General features: G+C 39.7%; 2 protein-coding genes across 2 annotated transcripts; one reads left to right on the top strand and one right to left on the bottom strand.

Moving 5' to 3' along the window:
- Positions 1 to 2,366, bottom strand: LOC128710785 (raf homolog serine/threonine-protein kinase Raf). Its single transcript, XM_053805637.1, has 4 exons — positions 2,064 to 2,366; positions 1,326 to 1,973; positions 1,043 to 1,192; positions 1 to 957 (listed from the first exon to the last, which is right to left on the bottom strand). The coding sequence occupies exons 1-4, from the start codon at positions 2,364 to 2,366 to the stop codon at positions 1 to 3; spliced, it is 2,058 nt and encodes a 685-aa protein (XP_053661612.1).
- Positions 2,367 to 3,716: 1,350 nt separating this feature from the next.
- On the top strand, positions 3,717 to 5,392 carry LOC128711789 (pre-mRNA-splicing factor 38B). The gene is made up of 6 exons (XM_053806675.1): positions 3,717 to 3,732; positions 3,815 to 4,018; positions 4,094 to 4,218; positions 4,286 to 4,421; positions 4,588 to 4,694; positions 4,796 to 5,392. The coding sequence occupies exons 1-6, from the start codon at positions 3,717 to 3,719 to the stop codon at positions 5,390 to 5,392; spliced, it is 1,185 nt and encodes a 394-aa protein (XP_053662650.1).
- The last annotated feature ends 14,243 nt before the right edge of the window (positions 5,393 to 19,635 follow it).

The following is a 19,635-nucleotide window of genomic DNA, read 5'->3' as shown; positions in this document are numbered from 1 at the left end:
TCAATAATTTCCTGAACCGTTGTAAAACTGAAAGTTATGGAAATTAACGGGCGTCTTGGGACTGGAACACATGTACAGAAAATCATCGTTTTGTAGCTGTGTCTGAGTGAAGTTGGGTTCACTTGCACTGCGATGAAACTTGGGCATAGTTCGAAGCATATTTTCCAGCATATTTAGCAACAGCCGAAAGAGCGGTCGTTCATCACGATTGAACTTGATGCAATCCTCCACGCATCTTTTCAACGCCTGCGGACAGTCAGTGCGCACCTTCGTCAAATCTGGTCGTAGTTTACCGCAGCCAACCATGAATAGTATCTGGTCCTTGTTATTGATGTGATTGTACGGTAGCTGCTCGGTCAACATTTCATACAGCACTATCCCGAACGCATACACGTCGCTTTGGAACGAGTATGGGTTCTGTTCCTTCATTCTAATCACTTCTGGGGCCATCCAAAGGATGCTACCGGTCGGTTGATTAGACTGTTGCGAACCGGACCACCGCACTTTTGCCGTGGCTAGTCCGAAATCGCCAATTTTTACCGAGAAATCATCGTGCAGAAAAATGTTGTTCGACTTCAAATCCCGGTGAATAATGTTCTTCGCGTGCAGATAATCCATCCCTTGAGCGGCCTGCCTTGCGATATCGATCAGCGTGTTCAGCTTGAACTTGGTCTCGTTGACGTGGATGTGTTTGTACAAGCTGCTACCTTCACACCATTGCGTCACGATCGCTAGGGACGGCTTGCTCACACAACCCATAAACAGTAGAATGTTACAGTGGCGCGTTTTCTTGAGCATTGCAACCTCATTCTTGAATGCCTGCAACTGTGCCGGGCTGGGAGTTTTTACGTTTAACGTTTTCACTGCCACCGGTCCATGCCAGTGCGCTTTGTAGACTGTCCCAAACGAGCCAGAACCAATTCGTTGTCCTATTAAAATCTCTTCAGCCTGGATGTTCTGTAGAATAGCGAAGTGTTTTTTTTCGAACACAACAGCAGATGTTAGTGACCCAGTTCAACTCCGAAAACCCAATGAGTCTTACCCAATTTTCATCCGATTGTTTGGAATCTCTCGGTGACAACAGATTCTTATTGCTTTCGTCTGCCGATCGGGCCCGAGGCCTTTTGCTGTGGTTCAACGTATTTGTGGGCGATGCTTGCGTGGAATGAGAATGCTCTTGATTTGCTTGGGCCTAAAACAAATCAAACAACCAACGGAAAAACATTAATTTTATCACGTTTCGTCATGTATCACGTATTTTGTGTGTTAATTTGTGTCAGAAATCTAAACCAACGAACACTTAGTTCAAAGGTAAACGGCCCTACCTGTAGCGGTCGATTGCTGATCACGTGTCGATTTTCCCCACCAAAGAATGGCTTTATCACATTATTAATGCAAACATTCGGGGCCGAGTTGGAACGATCGTGCTGATTGAGTGAACGCGGATGTCTCAAACTAGTACTATACCCACCAGCCCCCGGATTAATGATTCCAGCCGTGCTCTCTGGGTTCGCCAACAGCACATGATAGAATGTGCTGTCCATGTGTCGTTTGCTACATATCGGTGGCACTTTGTCGACGCATCGCTGGTGGAATCTATAGTTACACTGGTTGCAGTAGAAACCGGTGAACAGCAGCCGACGGCAGCACTCGCAAAACGCAAGCGAGAAAAACGTTTTTCGAATAAACTGATGCGAAATATACGTTGGGAAACCAATATCCAGAATCCGTACAAACACTTCATCGCAGTTCAGCGCGCTTACGTCCGTTTCCCACGGTATCGGATAGTCATTGTTGCCGGCCGTTACCTCACAGAACTCGCAAGTTAGGTTGCGACGTTTTAATGCCTTAGCTAATGCGTCCTTTAACCGCATCCCCGGAATAACCTGCACGGATGTGCGCTGCTGATTCGGTAGGAATGCTCGAAGCAACATCTTCGACTGTCTGCTCAGTGTGCCGCACATGCTTTCGGTCTGAAAATAACGTAAAAAAATTTACAGTGCTTCATACGACACATACAACCAAAGAAACAAACAAACAAAAACATTCCCAAATTCCCTTACCTCCACCCGTTCCTCCGGGTCCGGTGGTTCACTAGGTTCGCTTAACTGTTCATTTTGCAGCTGTATTTTCTTCTCTATCAGGTCCTGTTCCTTGATTTCAAGATCGTGCAGTTTCGACGTTAGTTCCTGGTACTCCTCCAGGTACAGCGCCGGCGGCTGCTGGAAGTCGGCAAATTTTGCATTTAGTGCATCGATGTTTTCACGTGTAACATGAATCACGGATTTTATGTTCCGCAGATCTTCCTCCAGCTGCAGGTACGGATCGAGCTCCTCGTCCGTGTCTTCTGCTTCGGCCGAAGACATCGAATTATCCGCCGATCGCTAGCAACAAAGAGAAGATAGGCAAAGTTTTTTTCTTAGCGAATTTATTTTCTTCACAAGGTAAGAGAGTGCTGCTCAAGAAAAGGCTTTGCCTGTGGTGATTTCTTTGCAGCCAAAGCTTTTCTACCAGCAAAGGGTCAAAATTGCTTTTCTTTTCATGTAAGTTTTAGATTCCTTTGCATACATCCGCTTCTTCTTGCCTTTTTCTCCTATTAAGTTTCACTCCGGTAGAGGTACAGTATCAAATGGGTGTACGGTGCTGAAAATGTAATATTTCTCTCGAAACTGATGGTGTCCACAGGAACGAGAGAACGTAGTGCACAACACTTTGGCGTTAGTCTAGCTCGTTTCGCCAGCTAATTCATTTTATATTGAATTTCATTTTTGTTCTTGCTTCAAGCTTTTTCACTACAGTTTGTTGCTTACCCAGACAACAATTTAACTACAATTTGTATGCAAACCTGTCAAAACCTTTTCGACGCTCAAGTTAAATAGATAAAAAAAACGTGCGAGGACAACAGGACGCATGCACTGTGTCATCCTCGGCAGAAACGGAACGCCAGCTAGGGAGGCACTACACATAGCGCAAATGTGTTTTTCATTTGCTGTTTTATGTTCAACAATCCCATAATTACTTGATTCCTTCGATGCTCTATAGTTTAATTACTCTTCTAGCACATACATGGCCTTTGATTGCCTGTTTGGTAAAAAAATAGAGCCTCAATAAATCTCGTTTTGTTTCTTTATCATTTTTTTTCTATCGCCCATTTTACCACGTTAACGGTTGCAATTTTTTCGCTTACCAGGAAACAAGGGAATTTGCTGCAATATCCCAAAACAGATGTTTTTCAAATGAAAACAAGTTGTAGCCAAAAGGTCGTGCACCTTCACCCATTGTACATGGATCGCGATGACATCGTTTTTCAATTTTCTATACACATCTTGAGCGACCCAACCAACGACAGCTGCTGTCAGAATGATGAAATAAAAAAGAGCTTGCCTCAAGTTTGTTTAGCTGGAGCCGCATAATTCGGCTGTAGTCAGTAATATTTACTCGATTTGTATGTACAAAATCCGGTTATTAAAGTTTTAAGTTACTTATTTGAGGTAAGATACATATTGGCGCTGGATCTACAATCTGCACCTAGTGCTCTGTATGTCCCTTTCGAGCCTGATTGTTTGTATGACCCCAAACAAGCGAAATCTGCCTTTTTTTGTTTACCTGAAGCTTATACACAAGCTTAAGCTCTTACAATTTTAGAAATTATCATCCCACTGTCTCATTACTGTCATATGTGAACTGTATTTACCGAAGAACGTGTTACTCCCAGTATGGAATTAGACAACAGTGAGTACCTTCAACCGAGCGCTATGCGTTTGAAACAGATACCGCCTGTATGTTAAAATTTTATCATTCTATGTTCTCGCAGATGCTCACGAACAGCAGCAGTATTATCAACCGGAGTTACAACCTGCTCAACATCATCAACAGAGCACGCAACCATCGAATCAGGCAAATGCTCCTAAGAAGTCAGCAAAGCAAAACAATGCTCTGCCTCTTTGGGGCAATGAAACTTCGATGAATTTGAATCCATTGATTCTAGCAAACATTCAGGGATCGAGTTATTTCAAAGGTGAGCATATACAAAACAACTGATAGGCTGAACTTTAAAATGAAATGTCTTTTTTCTCTGGCAATCAATTCGCAGTGTCCTTGTTCAAACTGAAGACTTACCACGAAGTTGTAGACGAAATATATTATCAAGTAAAACACTTGGAACCATGGGAACGGGGATCTCGGAAAACGGCGGGCCAGACAGGAATGTGCGGAGGAGTAAGTTTCGATGCGGGTGGTGGATAGTTGAGGTGTAAATTTACAATTAAACAATATCCTTCCACAGGTTAGGGGTGTAGGAGCTGGTGGAATAGTTTCAACAGCATTTTGTTTACTTTATAAACTGTATACACTACGATTAACTAGAAAACAAGTAAATGGGCTACTTACACACGGCGATTCTCCCTACATCCGTGCATTAGGTGAGTAGTATTTATGGTAGCATTGTTGCAAAAGAATTTAAATTCTTCAACTGGCTGGCCCGAAAAGCAGTATAGGTTTTTTAGAATATCTATGCAGTGTTTCCTTTATCTTCGGCGATGCAATCATGAAAAGTTACTCATAAGCTAATGTTTATTAACAACGCAGGTTTTATGTATTTACGATATACCCAACCTCCTGGTGATCTTTTTGATTGGTATGAACCGTACCTGGTAGATGAAGAGGAAATCGATGTCAAAGCTGGTGGAGGTCAGGTATGCATAGAATTATGTTAATAACAAAATAATGGAATAGATCAAAACGTAAATGACATTAACTTACTAACTGTTTTTTTTTTTTATATATATTTCCAAAGTCAATGACCATCGGTCAGATGATACGGCAATGGTTGACCAAACTTGATTGGTTTTCAACGCTATTTCCCCGTATTCCGGTACCAATCCAAAAGCAAATCGATGCAAAGCTTGACCAATACGCAAGGGAAAACGGTGTCTCATTCGCTGATACGCAACCTGATCGTGGTGGAACAACTGTGGGCGTAAAACAAACGCGTGGTGGTCCGTCAGGCAATACAAGAGGATCCGGACCAAATACCTTTTGCGATGAACGAGAATCAGCACGTCATGAACGAGGTATGGCTGTACAGCAGTCATTTAAAGAAAAGCCTCTTAAACGGGATATGTTTGACCATTGTGACAGAGACGCACGATCGTCCCGTTACGAGGACAGGCATGATCGCAATCGGAAAGATTATCGCGCCAAGGATTATGATCGCGATTGGGATAGAAATAGACATAGAGAACAACGCGAAAGAGACAAAGACCGGCACAGAGAAAGGGATCGAGATCGCGATAGGTCAAGAGACCGCGACCGTGATCGAAAAGATAGAACGCGTGATCGAAGATCAAGAAGCCGGGAGCGCGATTATCAGCGTGATCGAAGACATCGTTAGCAGGTTTTTTGTTTGATGAAAAATATTTTATTATTTTCACATGTTTTCAATTTTATCATTTCTAGGGTAAAAACTTTAAAAACATTGTAGTAGCTAATTTTCCAAAACAAAACAAATTATGTACAATAGTGTGCACTTTTAAAACATTCGGTTCCCTATGCAATGTTCATGTGGGTTTTATACCACTACAACTTGCAAATATTATTATCTTGGCTTTCTGTCGGATAAATATTTTGCAGAAAAGAGCAGCACACACAAAAGATAGGACGCTTATTTGCATTTCACTTTGAACTGAAATGTACACTGTGAAAATGTGACACAAAACCTTATAACAAGCGAAACAACAAAGCGGGTTCACATTTCATTGAAGGATCTATCTTCCAATCAACAGCACTTTTCCTCAGAAACCACATATTGCCTCTATTCTTTAATAATGTTTGCAAGATACCGTTCTATATAGTAAGCACTACAAGAAGCAGTTACGTTCTGAATACGATTTTTTTATCTAGCCATTTTCAACTAATCGATTACCTCACGAAACTTCCGTTTCTGATCTACATAACTTTAATACCTCATTCATAATGTAACACTTCTAATATTATTTCTTCTTTCTTCGTTGCAATTCCTAATCCTTCCTTTACACCATCAATCGATGCTGCACGATTGAGCAGCGTTAGTATGGCGCCATTGTTGCACTTGCAAGAGTATAATACAAAATAAATAGAACAAATTATGTTAAACTGACAGTGTCTTTGACTACCTCAAATGGAATGCAATGGCTAGATTTTGTTGGTGTTTTTTTACAATACGCTTTTAAAGATATATTCATAAGAATAGACCTACTACTGCAGGGTGTGTTTGATTTATTTTTCTTTCCCTACAATTCTTTAGGTTCTAGAATGCTGTACTTATTTAAAATTTGTCCAATTTTTAAGTAAATTCTGAATTTATTTTTTAAATTCATGAAGTACGGCCAGGCCGAATTGCTACGTTGAGCTGATTATGAAAAATATATTTCTTATTAGATTGAACATTGAACATGCAAAATTGCTTCCCGAAATATTTCATTCCTTTACAAAACAATATTCATCAATTTTCAAACGGTAAAGAGAAGACATTTCGAATAATTGGTTTAGTATGAACACTGAAATAAAGAACATTTGTATGCCAAAAGCTAAAATGCAGGACGCTATTTGCTAATGGAAATAAATAATTAAGCCTATGTTGTTTCATTTTCAAAAAATAAATTTTGTTCTGTTTTGCTGTAATTTATTTCATTTTACTTAATGGGTTTATCTTAATTTTGTAACTCACTTAGTTTATAACTTTTATAACCAATAATCGAACGGGTTTAGGTTTCTTTAATTTTGTTCAGTAATACTTTCATTTGAAGAACGTACATATTTGAATGAATGAGTTTGTATTTCTGTTTATTATTATTTTTTCGTTAGAACGGCCTGGCCGTATCGACTTATTTTACCACGTAGCCGGATAGTCAGTCCTTGCTACGGGGGATTGGCCCGGATGGGATTTTGGTCCGGTCCATTTGTGTGAAGACCGGCGCCGCTACCATCATGCCACCGGGCCGCCTCATTTTTGGCAATATTTATTTAACAAACTATATATTACATAAGTAAAACAAGTCAATTGATTTCAATTCAGATTTAAATAATATTTATATTTCTTCTGGTACTTTATTAAGCTCCACCATTATCCGTACGGTTCAAATGCAGTTGTGTCTACACGTAACACATTCCGATTTCGATTATGCATGGCAAGGTAAATAGAGGTAAAATGTTTCCGATGAATCAACTTCGGAATAAATCGATGGTCGTGGGTTGTCCGATGTTTTCTTTAATAAAATTTACAGTTTTTAAGCAGAAATAGAAATATTAAAATGTAATATGTTGCTTATATTTTATACAATATTACTTTTTCTCATTTCATAGTTTGTTTATAACACGTCGCGTCTATAATCGTGTAACAGTACGTCCTTCTTATGTGCTTTTTTGCGAGCCTGGGCAGAATAGTAGTCACTCGGTGCCAAGTTTTGATGGACGGATCGAGCCGAACCTACCTATCGAAGCGATACTGGTTGATCCGTAGGTTAAAATAGGTTAAATGAGACCAAGAGAGCATAATCAACTCTGACAACGAGTTCGAGTCTGAATCAAAACTAAGTTCAGTTGGGCCAATAGATGCCACAATTCTGATAGGTCCAAGAATGCATAAGGGATTCCGAGTAGATGGAGCAGTGAGCTCGGGTCGAAGTAGGTTCAGTAGGTTCGATCCGAACTCGCTGCACCCATTGATATAGCTCGATTTCAACACAGACCTGGCGAACCCGTTACACCCATGATTCGAAATCAACTTCGGGTCTGGTCGTGAAATCTGACAGAATTATGAATGAACTGAAATATGAAATATGAATAATATGATCCACCACTACTCACTACACTACTTGCTGACTTTTTTTGTCCATATCTATTGGTCCACCATAGTTCGGTTGCAGATGAATTTCAATCAGTCTAGCAGTCTAGGAGTATCTAGGAAAAAACATTTTAAAGTAGATGAGACCCGGTGGAGTATTTGGTAGCAGCACCGGAATCATACGAGCCGGTAAAAAATCCCAATCGGGCCATTCCCCTATAGCAAGGACTGACTAGTTGCTTACGTGGCAAAATAAAGTCGATAGGGCCTGGTCGCTCCAACGAAAAAAAACGTCCCTCTGAAATTCATCATTCGGATCGTATCTCCGATTGTGCTTCAAATTTTGGTAAAAAGGTAAAATAGAGTCCCAAACAAACATTTGACATTTCGAAAGTGCTAAGGGGCTGCGCACACGCAAGTGTCAAATGTTTGTTTGGGACTCTATTTTACCTTTTTACCAAACATTCAACGGGAATGTGCCTCAGTCTGCTCGGATAGCAGACGAACTGTCGCCAGTAGCCGCTGCTGCCGCATCCAAACGTTGGTGGAAAACATCCGGTAGCAATTTCCAGCGGTAGAAAACATATTCCGGGAGTTTTGGCGCATCATTTTAGCTGCTAGCGCTGGTACCGTTGCGCCTACTGTTGTCATACACTTCGTCTACTGCTGCATCCTCCGATAGCAATCATTCGACCGGGAGTTGCACCGGCCCGGAAAATATCACCAAACGATCACCTGCATTGCATCATTCTGCAAAAATCCGCCAACGGTACACGGCAGGTCGCATAAAATTAGCTGAAACATAAATTAATTAAAACACTGTACAACAATTAACAGAATAAAATCCAAAGCGAGGACAAAATCATCACTTCCCTGCACAGTAACGATCACGATGCCAAATGTAAACAAACAACACACCAGCGATTGAAAGAAACACACATTGCGTGTGCGCAGCCCCTTAGCACTTTCGAAATGTCAAATGTTTGTTTGGGACTCTATTTTACCTTTTTACCCAAATTTTCAGGTTGCAGCAATGATTCCCTCCTTCGCGTAAGATAACTTTCAAAAACATGAGCGTTGCATGGAATCCGTCTAGTATCGGAATTATGGAAAATATTGTTTATTTATTTGGTCATAATGTCTCGCTCTTTTAAATATCGCTGTATCCTTTTTCTGAGTGTATGGATTTGCGGCATACAACGAACTGAAATATCATTTCTGCAAAACGGACAACGTGTAAACAGTGCTCAATGTGCTTATCAAAAGAGAGCGATGATTTTGAATCAGTGGATCGAAAAGGAAAGGTTCATAAGTAGGGATCAAACAATTTATTTATTATTGTTATGAAGGCGATAGTCACCGAACCCCGCCGTCTAATGCTCCGCTAATCATTCAAAAGAAAAATTATAAAACTGTTTGAATTCCTCTTGTTTCTCATTTCTGCCGTCAACACAGGCATGCCATCTAGGAACTCTAACTCTAGGGAGATACATTACACCGCAAGAGCCTTAAATGGTATGTGTGCAAACTGAAATCAGATTCGAATAGCCCATGGCACACCGAGTTCTGGAAACGCGCATACAAACACGCACACTTTGCCAAGTGACAACATGGGTACGCATTGATAGAAACATTTGTTGATAGAGTAGTAGTGTGGGAAGGTATTTCGTTGAAAAGCTTCGGTGTGTTCAGTCATGTTGTTCGATAGCTGAAATGATATTGATGTGTATTTGCGTGTAAAATTCGGTTTAAGCGATGCAGTGTAGTGAAACCGGTGTAATAGTATGTTACCATCATAAATCACGAACAATATCATCTAAATAAAGCCGAACAAACGCGTTTGGAATAGGCGTTGGTTGTAGAAGGTGTACGGTACACGAAAAAAGACGCCATCTTTAACAGTTCCTACACAACACAAAAAAACCTACAAGTAAGAGTATGCGTTAAATTATGAAGTGAAAGAGCAAACGATTGGGTACTATGACATATCTTTCGAACGGGTAACCGAGAGGGCAATAGCAGCACAAGAAAAAAGTGATGTTCTGAAGGCCTTCGTAGAATTGTGACGATATTAGTAAATACGGGTTGAAGATCCAAGGTGCACTGTTGAAAAGATCTGTGACCGGGTTCGAAAGGATAATATTTTTTTTTTTTGATAAAGGTTTTCAAAAGCGCGAATTATGTACAAATACTCATTTTCACGGTAAATCACGACCAAACGAATTGTTCGAAGAACGATCACAACGAGTCATTTGGAATCATCAGGAGCGAAAATGCGTTAAAAGGAAGCGAGTGCGAGTGTGCGCGCGTGTAAAAACCGATACTACTGTGTGTTACACCGAGTATGCTTACCCGGTAGTTCCTTCGCAGTTTTGTTGGATAATGTGTTTATGAAAAGTGGTTAAATAAGTTGAAGAATTATACCACTATGGTAATGTTCAGTGTTCCCCTAAAATCAGATAAAAAATCATAAGAAAAGAAAAAGGAAAAAATCCTGCCAGTAAATGTTTGCTGGACACTAGATAAATACAGTAAAATGCGACACCAGAACCATATTTGTGTAATTATGAAATGAAGCAGTGTAGAGCACGCTATAGCTAAAAAAGAGTGTATATTTAATGCAGAACAAAAAATCGATACTATTTCGTTTGTCGATCAATGAATTTTGCATCCTTTAATTCATGTAAACAAAATTTTGTTGAGTAATGATTATTTGGCTCTTACGGAATATGCATTTAGTGTTGCTGTATCTTTTATCGATTGCAAGAATAAATAAAAACCGCACATCAATCTTGTGAAGCACGTTGCTATGGAAACATTTGGCGGTTACCACTAGACCCTGTTTTGTTGTCGTGTTTCCAATTTATAATTATCTTTAGTTTTTCCTACGCAAATATCGACTTCAAAGTTTCTAATTACGTTTACAAAAAGTAAACAAAAATAGTACCAATTTATCTGGTAATTTTTAAACATAGAATTAATTTGCATGGTAAACCTTGCCGTCGGTAAATGGTTAATTGATCACAGCGAATGAAGTTCAATAAACTTTTGGTTTTTGTTACCAGTGAGTTGTTAAATATTCCTATTGCAGTAATCAAACATACTATTTGTGTAATTCCAATCTGAAAAGGGAATATAATTGGTGTACGAAGAGTTGAAGAGGATATAATTTACATCCTTCCATTATTATCTTCAGAACGAGGATTTACCTAAGCCGGAAAGTGTATGCTCTATGAGTAGTGAATGTGAATTTGAGTGCTAATCATTTAAACCCGGCACTGTTTGCACAATTGTGTATTGTTGTTTGGTGGCTGCGGTTGGTAAAACGTTGAAGGATAGGATAATAGGCTTGTGTATAAAGGCACGGAGAATATTCGTCGTTGTCTGTCTGTTGAGCTCGAGTCAGATACTAGTTCAAGTGGTAAGTAACATAAGCATTTGTGTTTTTCGAGTCTTGTTTCGTTCATAAATCATATGTAGCAGGAGTTTTTGGATTTAAAATAGTTAAATGCTGTTGTTCGTGAAATAAATCGCTCTCAAAATAGAATCCAAGTAGACCAAAAGAAATTGCTATGCTTTTCCCGCCTACTGCTAGTAGTCATTGTTCCAAAATACCAGTCAATGGCCCGTCAGTACATGTGGTGGGTATTCCGTTTCCTTTCCATTATACAGCCCGGTGCCTTTTTACGCTTGTCATACCAGTTTATGATACACTTGCGGATGGTCGAATATGTAGATGTAGTGAGTCGATGAGGAAGATGCGTTGATGGTCGCATGGAAATAGGAGAAGAGGGTTTATAAATATTTTCCATTTTGCTTCGTTTCCTCGTTGTCATTCTCTAGCTCAAGCGAAGTAAAAAAAAGGGAGATGATGAAGAGGGTGCGCGCGCCCGCGCACTAGCCACACACTAGCCATAGGAGATTCACTTTCTTCGAGTTGGTTCTATGGCAGGCGACAGTAAACCCCTCTTCAGGAGGGTGGTTGAAAACAACTTTCGTAGGTGGTACTGTATGCGTGTGTATGAGCGCGTGAACCAGAGCGTTGAGGTTTGTTCAACCGATACAAAGATACAACTTTCAAGAGTCATGATATGAACCAGTTTTAGGAGCGAACCCAAGCATAAACATACTCTTCTAAAGGCACTGTAGAATAAAAGCTGAAGATGTGTGAATCCGTACAGAAGATATACAAAACAGCGTCTCCGCAGTTGGTCGGTGCCATGAAAAAATACCGGTCGTCGGGTTCGGGTTCGGTCGACGCGATTTCACAAACCCTGAATCACTAGAAACATTTTTCCTATTTTGTTTGGAAACGTCTGCTTCTTCCCAGAACACACACGTATCAAGCATGCACACACAAATGCCGTTAGTGAAATAAGAATCATTAACAGAAAAAAATCGGTCATTCGTACGAATATTTATGTTGTGTGTGAATTGTGCTTGTGTGGTGTCATGTGCATGATGTTCAGCAAAATTAGCTTCATCTGTAGCACACTGGCAAAGTATGTAAGCAGCTTCTTCATTTGTTGCAGTAGCGGAACAAGATAATGGAAGCTTCTGCTTGTGTAAAACATGATCGTGGAAGAAACTTTTAAAACCAAATATTGTTAAGCTAATATCTGTATGAACCAAACAGTTGCATTGCATAGCACACATCAACCAATCATGATAGTTACGTGAATTAATCTGCCGCACATTGTATGCGATTGTGAAATCAACGCCTAAACGCGTAAGGCTCTGGAATGTATTTTGTTCGCAAAAGCACCATCAAGATTCTTTAAATAAATACAACCATTTACATGATTGTTAAACATCATGGTTTTTAGAGTTTCAGAACGGTCTTGCTAATGGACTGGTCGAAAAATCGAGGGAATGCAGCATCAAAACATCAAATGAAGTCTTCCCTATCTCTGCTTGTAAACGATCGGAAAGGAATAAGTCAAACGAAGAAGGGCGAAACAGAAAATCTTAGCCGTCGTCTATAGAACGATAAGAGGTGGCATTATTTCAAGATGAGCGAGCGAACGAAATCGGGTTTATTCGAACCTGATCTCCTGAACCTGGTTGGCATAGTACTGAGAAACGGCCTGGGCAAAGGCAACCGTGCGAAGATCGCAGCATCCAATGCAAGTTAGGAACTCGCACGGGGGGAGATGGCGGTGTATGGAGTTCTCTATCCTCGCTTTGTCGGTTTGTCAGCCTATAATACAGCAAATGTTGGAATATATTCAAAAGGAAAAAAATCTCCACAGCTCAAAATCAGGATTGAACGGTTGCTGGTGGTGGTTGGGGACAGGCGAGAATTTTACGTTTTGTAGGAATGATCACACTGTGTGTCGAAGAAACGCGTGTGTTTGTATGCGTGTGTTTGTTTGTGTGTGTATTCCATACCCAACAGAGGGTCTCTTATAGAAGCGAACTGACAGCAAAATTGTCTTGCGCGCTTTTCATACCGTAATGCGGTGGGTGGGTGACTATACGTATGCGTCGAGTACACATGTGTGGTTAAATGGAATTACGGTTTTGGAATGAAAAGACAAAAAAAAAACTCATCTGTCGTCCCACACTACCACTGCTGCTACAGACCAAGTACTTGTTCTTCCTTTTGTTCCTTTCATGCTGCAATCCGGGCCCTCCAACCGTAACTGCAAAATGGTCAAGGGAAAAAGGAAAAAAAACTGCTAAAAAGTCGTATGCAATCATGCAGCGCAGGCAACCGACAGGCTTATATTCGAATACGGCGATAATCTCTGGCTCTTCACAGTTTGTTTCGTTAATTTCCTTTACGTTTTTGCCTGCTTCGTCTCTACACTCGTTAAGGACAGCAAGAAAGAGACTCATTGGCTCATGCATTCGATTTACCTTGAATATTTTATATTGAATGTAAAAAACGTTCCAACGACGGCAGGTCGCAATTTTTTAATCTATATTCGGGATAGGCTGTATGATGGAAAATCTATTGTACTTTATATTACCTTAGTCGGGCTCTCGTTCTGTCTGGTCTGGCGTCTTTGTATCTGTTCTCAATGCAGAATCAAAAGCACTAAATTCCAGTTGAGTTTCGATGCCACATCTCCAGCGTATTAGATCGAGAAACGAAACAAGTAACTATTTTAGATGGTTGTATCTTATGAATACAATTTGCTTGGCAAATGTGCTTGAAAGAACTCTGATTGAAATATTAGGTCCTTAACTAAGAATCGTTCGTTTTTTAATATCCTGGAGTGGCGCGTGCTTTTTACTTAGCAAGAGCATCATAAATGCATTAGCAATTTAGTTATTGCTTATTATAAGCGATTCTGTATCTAATAAAGGTCATTTGCGCGAGAAATATTACATTTACTATTTATGGTAAGCCATACGGTATTTTATGCTTATCTACAACTGGTGTACCTAATGTGTACAAAGATGTTTCTCTTAACGAAACAAAATATCAGGAGTCAGTAATGTTGAAGGATTTGTTTGATTCTGCTCCACACATCAGCTGTTATGTTAAACGATCATATGAGAGTAATTTCTTGAAGAATTTAAGTACTTAAATTATTTCTATTTAATTCCAAATCAACCACCATTACAAAATTTGCGTACGTTTATATTTTCAAAATCTGTAACATGACCTAGCCTGGATGAAACCAGGCTTTGACATTTTTGGTGCTGCGGATTGTTGTTAAAATTAAATTCGCGGACTGATTTGGATTGTCACTTGATAGGAAAGGTCAACCGCGAATAAGCATCCAAACGTCGAAATGCAAAGAGAAAAATTACTTACAGACATCATAGGCACAATACCAGATAACATAACTTATTATTATACCCAAGAAGCTGATAGGTATCTAATATAGCAAATATAATGATGAGTAATGTCGATTCCTTATTCGCAGTCCTGATGTGGTTTTAGTAGATTTGGATTACACGATTTACAGTTTTACCCATACATACATCTGCATTACAAGTGTTCGATTCTTCAGTCAATTTATATTTCAGTGAGTTGTGCGCATCTGTATTCCCGGTAGCATTTCGGCAGCATTCCGATGGTCTTAAAGTAATACTTTCAATATGCCTAAACCCCCCGCTATATACTTGAGCAATTGAGGAAATATGGGAAGCTGTGTACAGTTTTTCGGGTTTTATTAATCATTCCAACTTGTTACACTAATCATGAATCACACGTCCCGAGAACGTGTAGTGCCCTGAATGTTAGAATGGATAGTGGGAGCGCGTGCGATATTCGCTGTGTTCGGTGGGAACTTTCCCGAGAACTGTTTCTTGTTGTCCTGGCGGTGAGCAAAATATGAAAATTCAATTGTGTTGGTGCGCGCACATGCTTTCCCTACGCATATTAACTTTCCTAACGGTTGAAACTGATGCGTGTGCAAGTCCATGGATGGTGGTGTATCGTTTGTCCCATGGTGGTGCTATAGTTTGACCCAAAGGTATGTGTGCGTGCATGTGTCGTACTCTCTTTCATCGCTTCCAAAGAAGGAATGCCAAGCGTGCCGAAAGACCGCGTTGCAGTGTTGCGGGGTAAGAAATCGCAAGGTACTCATAAAATGCTCAATTTTATCGACAATAGTGGTACGATGTCATAAAGTAGCATATTTTATTTGTTTATGTTATTCCGGTCGCTTTGCTCATTTCCAGCAGCAAGTAAGAGGGAAGAAAGGGCGTTTTGGGCTAAAGTATGGAAATATTACAAGAAAAGGAAGCAGGAGACATGAAACTCGGTGAGCTGTGTTTAGCAGGGATCGTTTGCATTTTCCCAACAGCAGGAACGAGAAGTAGCATTTGTGTGTTGGCACACCATCGTGTTTCTTGTTGCTTGTGGAAAATACTGAATGCTGCTGCTACTGCTTGTGTGTAGCAGTTAGGCAAATGAGTTTTAGAATACATCTAACCCGTAGACGAAACACTGTTTTAGCAATAACGTTAGAGCTAGAGGATGTATTTTAGCGTGGAGACCGGGCGTGTCGTTGGTGTATTTGATAGCGGGATCGGCACCACACGACAGGAGCGAGACAAAATCCCATCCGTAGCAAGGCCTGGCTATAAGTGTAGTAAGCCAGAAATGTCCCGCATGATCTAGTACGTCGTTACGACAAGAATTTCCGAACATAGCTCATTGTTATCTTAAATTAAGGAAGCTATTTTTTAGTTTGTTTTCTAACTTTTTGTATAATATAATGTATCGTAATAGCACTGGAAGAGTAAAATAGTTAACAGGATCGAAAAATCAACCGTATAAAGCATCATACAAATTCGGGAAAGGGAATCGGTAAGGTACGAAACAAAACCAAGCGTAAATTAAAGGTGGGACGAGTTAATAGAAAGTTATCTGGTCTGGAAATTACACTGATCGACCGACCGACCAACCGACCTACCTTCCTATCCACAGCCATCCCACAACCCGTGAAGTCAGATAGCAAAGATGGGAAACATAGAACAGAAGGGCTGGTTAAGGGTGGAGATTCTCTATTCCAAAGGTCTATCGGTACGTTTACGGCGGATACGGTGAAGCGAATGGAAAAAGGTGCGTGTGTGTGCTGCACCTTTTCTACTTTACCTTCAACCCCCAGGTGGCAGAAAGCGGGTGGTAGAAACACAGGGTAATCCAATTTGTTCTGCAAACAAAACCATGTTTCAGTACTGTGTAGCTGCCGTTGCGAGGAGCTATAGCAACCATGTACCTGTCTTCTATTCGTATCTCTTGAGTTTGTTCGTATGTTTGCGCCAGAGTATGTACAGTGTTTTGATAACGTAAGGAAATTGTTCCCGATGACTGTTTGTTGCAATAGGACGTGGGGAAATTCACGCTAAATGGAGAAATACTCCATCATACGCCATCCAGTGGTAAGAATAAGGCTGAGGATCGTTAACCGTATACATATCCGGCAAGTGTATGTTCCAAATGTAGTAGAATGCCGAAGGTCACCACTATGCTACATTCGATGGAAATATTCTTTGGTATTCAGCCTCATGCCAGTAATCAAGAAGCAGGTCAAAAATTACCTGCACACATCCCACGTACTATAAGCAATGCGACAACAAAAAGCCATCCTGATTGATTCCCTTTACCGGTATGCACGAACAATGCTCGGAATGCGAGAAAAGAGTGTACGAGTGCGTAGCGCGTTTTTAATTTAAATGCCAAAAGTCTTTTTTATTGCTGTTTCCTAGCGGTAAGGATCGCTTCTTTTTTCATCGAAAAGGGGGAAGGCTAATCTTGTGGTTTTATAATGAAACAGAGATCTTCGGTTGATCGCAACGAATTCCAGATTGTTTGATTTTGACAGGGTATTAACATTAATCCTTTGATAAGATGCTTCTTTTCAGCCTTATTCTGCCGTGATGGCAGAGGGTTGGCTAAGTGTTATATGAATTTCTCATAGTTGAGTAGTTCGTCCCGGGTATGATACTAGATTCTGTTCTTGAGTTGTCAATTACCTACTCTTGATCGGTTCGATGTACAGATTGAACGTGGAACCGACATCATTATGCTTTAAATATTTACTAACTATAATTATTACGGCTCTTAGTCCTATTATCAGTCATATATTGACTGCGAACTGCGAAGCATTACATTTCAATTTTATTTGAAGTATCGTGTTTTTTCAAGTTTATTATTGCGTATACCAACAGTGCACTAAAATATCAATATATTCATGAGAAATCTTTAAGATGGTGGGATATACTAAAGTTTGACAGAGCCCGGTCAGTTATAAATTGTGTAGAGACCCTTTTAAAAATACATCTTTTCAAATATATTTCTTGTGACTTAACATCGACACCGAATGTGTCCTATCTATGAACACCGTTTATTAACACAATGTTTTGATCATATCTGCATAACCAATGGAATGTCGGTCAATCTGAAAGCTTTTAAGGTTTTTAGTGATGTTCAGAACGCATCCGTTAATTTGTGTTTAAGCATATTTCTATCAACATCAGACCTGTCCAGAATTCTGACTGCACAAAGGTTTTTTTTCGTATTCCACAATTATTCTCAATTATTCACAATTGTTAATTAAAATTTCCTTCTGTATTTTATTTTAACATGATAATCCAACTATGGTTTATATGTTTGTTTCGGGGTTTTAAACTCTTCTATAAAATTGAAATTATATAGCTTATATTTTTTGAATCGGTTAGGGGGCCTAGTTTGTATCCACCGCTCAGATAGATCCGCCTCTACGCCGCCACCTACAAATTCTGGGGTTTGCATACATTTTTTCCCATAGGAAGTATTCTATAAAAGCAATAAGTTTTGCTTTCTGCATGGCATTTAGCTATAACCTTAGTAAATTTTGTTTTATTTTTCAACATTTTTTTTTAATCGATTTTTTGGAGCTCGGCTGTTCTCTTGAAAAATAAACAAAAGAATAGATTTTCTATTAATGCAAGTTTTTAATCAGTAAAACTTCGAGTAACAAACAAAACTCTGCACATCAAGGATTTTTCACGTCACATATGTTATAATTAACAAAAATGTGTTGGTATACGTTTCAGGCAATGCAAACAGCGATGAAGTACGTACGACGAAATTAATTAGTAACATGTATTAACTTGCAATCTACTTCCCCACGGTATGCCAACATAATGGTTAGCCACGTTGGCCATTACGTTCAATAAATTTTTTCACCTTTTTGCAATCTTACAATCGAATATCCACTGTGCTGTAAGGTTGTGATTCCGAATACAGTGGGGATGTACTTTTAGTAAGTTGAATTTTGACCGAACAAATCAAGTGTAAATATGAAGCATGGCATGGAAAAAATGCATGTGCAAATGATACACCTCGTTTGGGTAATGTGCAGCAGTTGCGGTTTTTAGTTGTCCACGAAAACTAACAGTTAGTGCTTTGGATCGCGTTGGGGTTTCACACGTGCCCACCCACCCACACGATCATTACCACAGTAAAGACCTGATATTGCCGTAAAAACAATGCCGAATCATTTTAATTCGTTGTGTGTGTGTGTGTGTGTTCGATGGTTAACATTTCCTCTTCTAATTCATTTCGTTCAGCTCGTAGTTCCTTCCACCACAGTTATGTGAACCCAGCCGAGAGTGGAAGTGGTGAACACGCGTGCGATCGCGCCTTTTTTTTGATATATGGTCCGACCATCAATTACGCGTGCAGGATGCCGGCAACCGGGTTGTTGTGTATTATTATTATACCATGGCCGGAGAATGCAGGACGGCCGCGTGCGCGTGCCTTTACAAATGATTCGTAAATGTGAGAAAGTACCTCTAATTTTCGGAATTTTTGCCATTCTCTAATGCGTGCGTAATAATGCAATATTATCGAGAAATGTAACCAATAAAATCTAATACTAAAAGACCGGAACAGCAAAAGATGCTGAAAGTGTATAGTTTATTCGTGCAAACAGAGTGTAACTTTTATTTATGCGAGCAGTTCCTTCCGGTGTGGTTTGATTAAATGTAAATGTGTGCAAAACTTTAAATTCCGGTTCCTAAACCTTTGTTAGCTTGTGAAACTTCGATGTATGGTTTCCCCAGTCAGTTAACAATTTATTACATAGAAGCTGTTTGGGAAGCGAGACTTACTTAAAAGTGTAAATTTCAAATAGATGTGGAAAGTTTCTTAAAACTTTCTTTCTACTTACTTCTACTTAAACTTCTTCTTACTACTTCTTACTTCTTACTTACTACTTACTTCTACTTTCTACTTCTACTTAAAAGTTTCTTAAAAACAACAACCGTATCGTACAGTGTAACTATTGCAAACCTATTGTGACCAATAAAACATTGGAAAAGTAATATGAATGTAGTGGAAAAACGTTGTCCTCCTTGTGCAA

This window comes from Anopheles marshallii, chromosome 3 (genome assembly GCF_943734725.1).
Source record: "Anopheles marshallii chromosome 3, idAnoMarsDA_429_01, whole genome shotgun sequence".
NCBI lineage: Eukaryota > Metazoa > Arthropoda > Insecta > Diptera > Culicidae > Anopheles > Anopheles marshallii.
The sequence above is the reverse complement of the archived record's forward strand: the minus strand, read 5'-3'. Positions and strand labels throughout refer to the sequence as shown.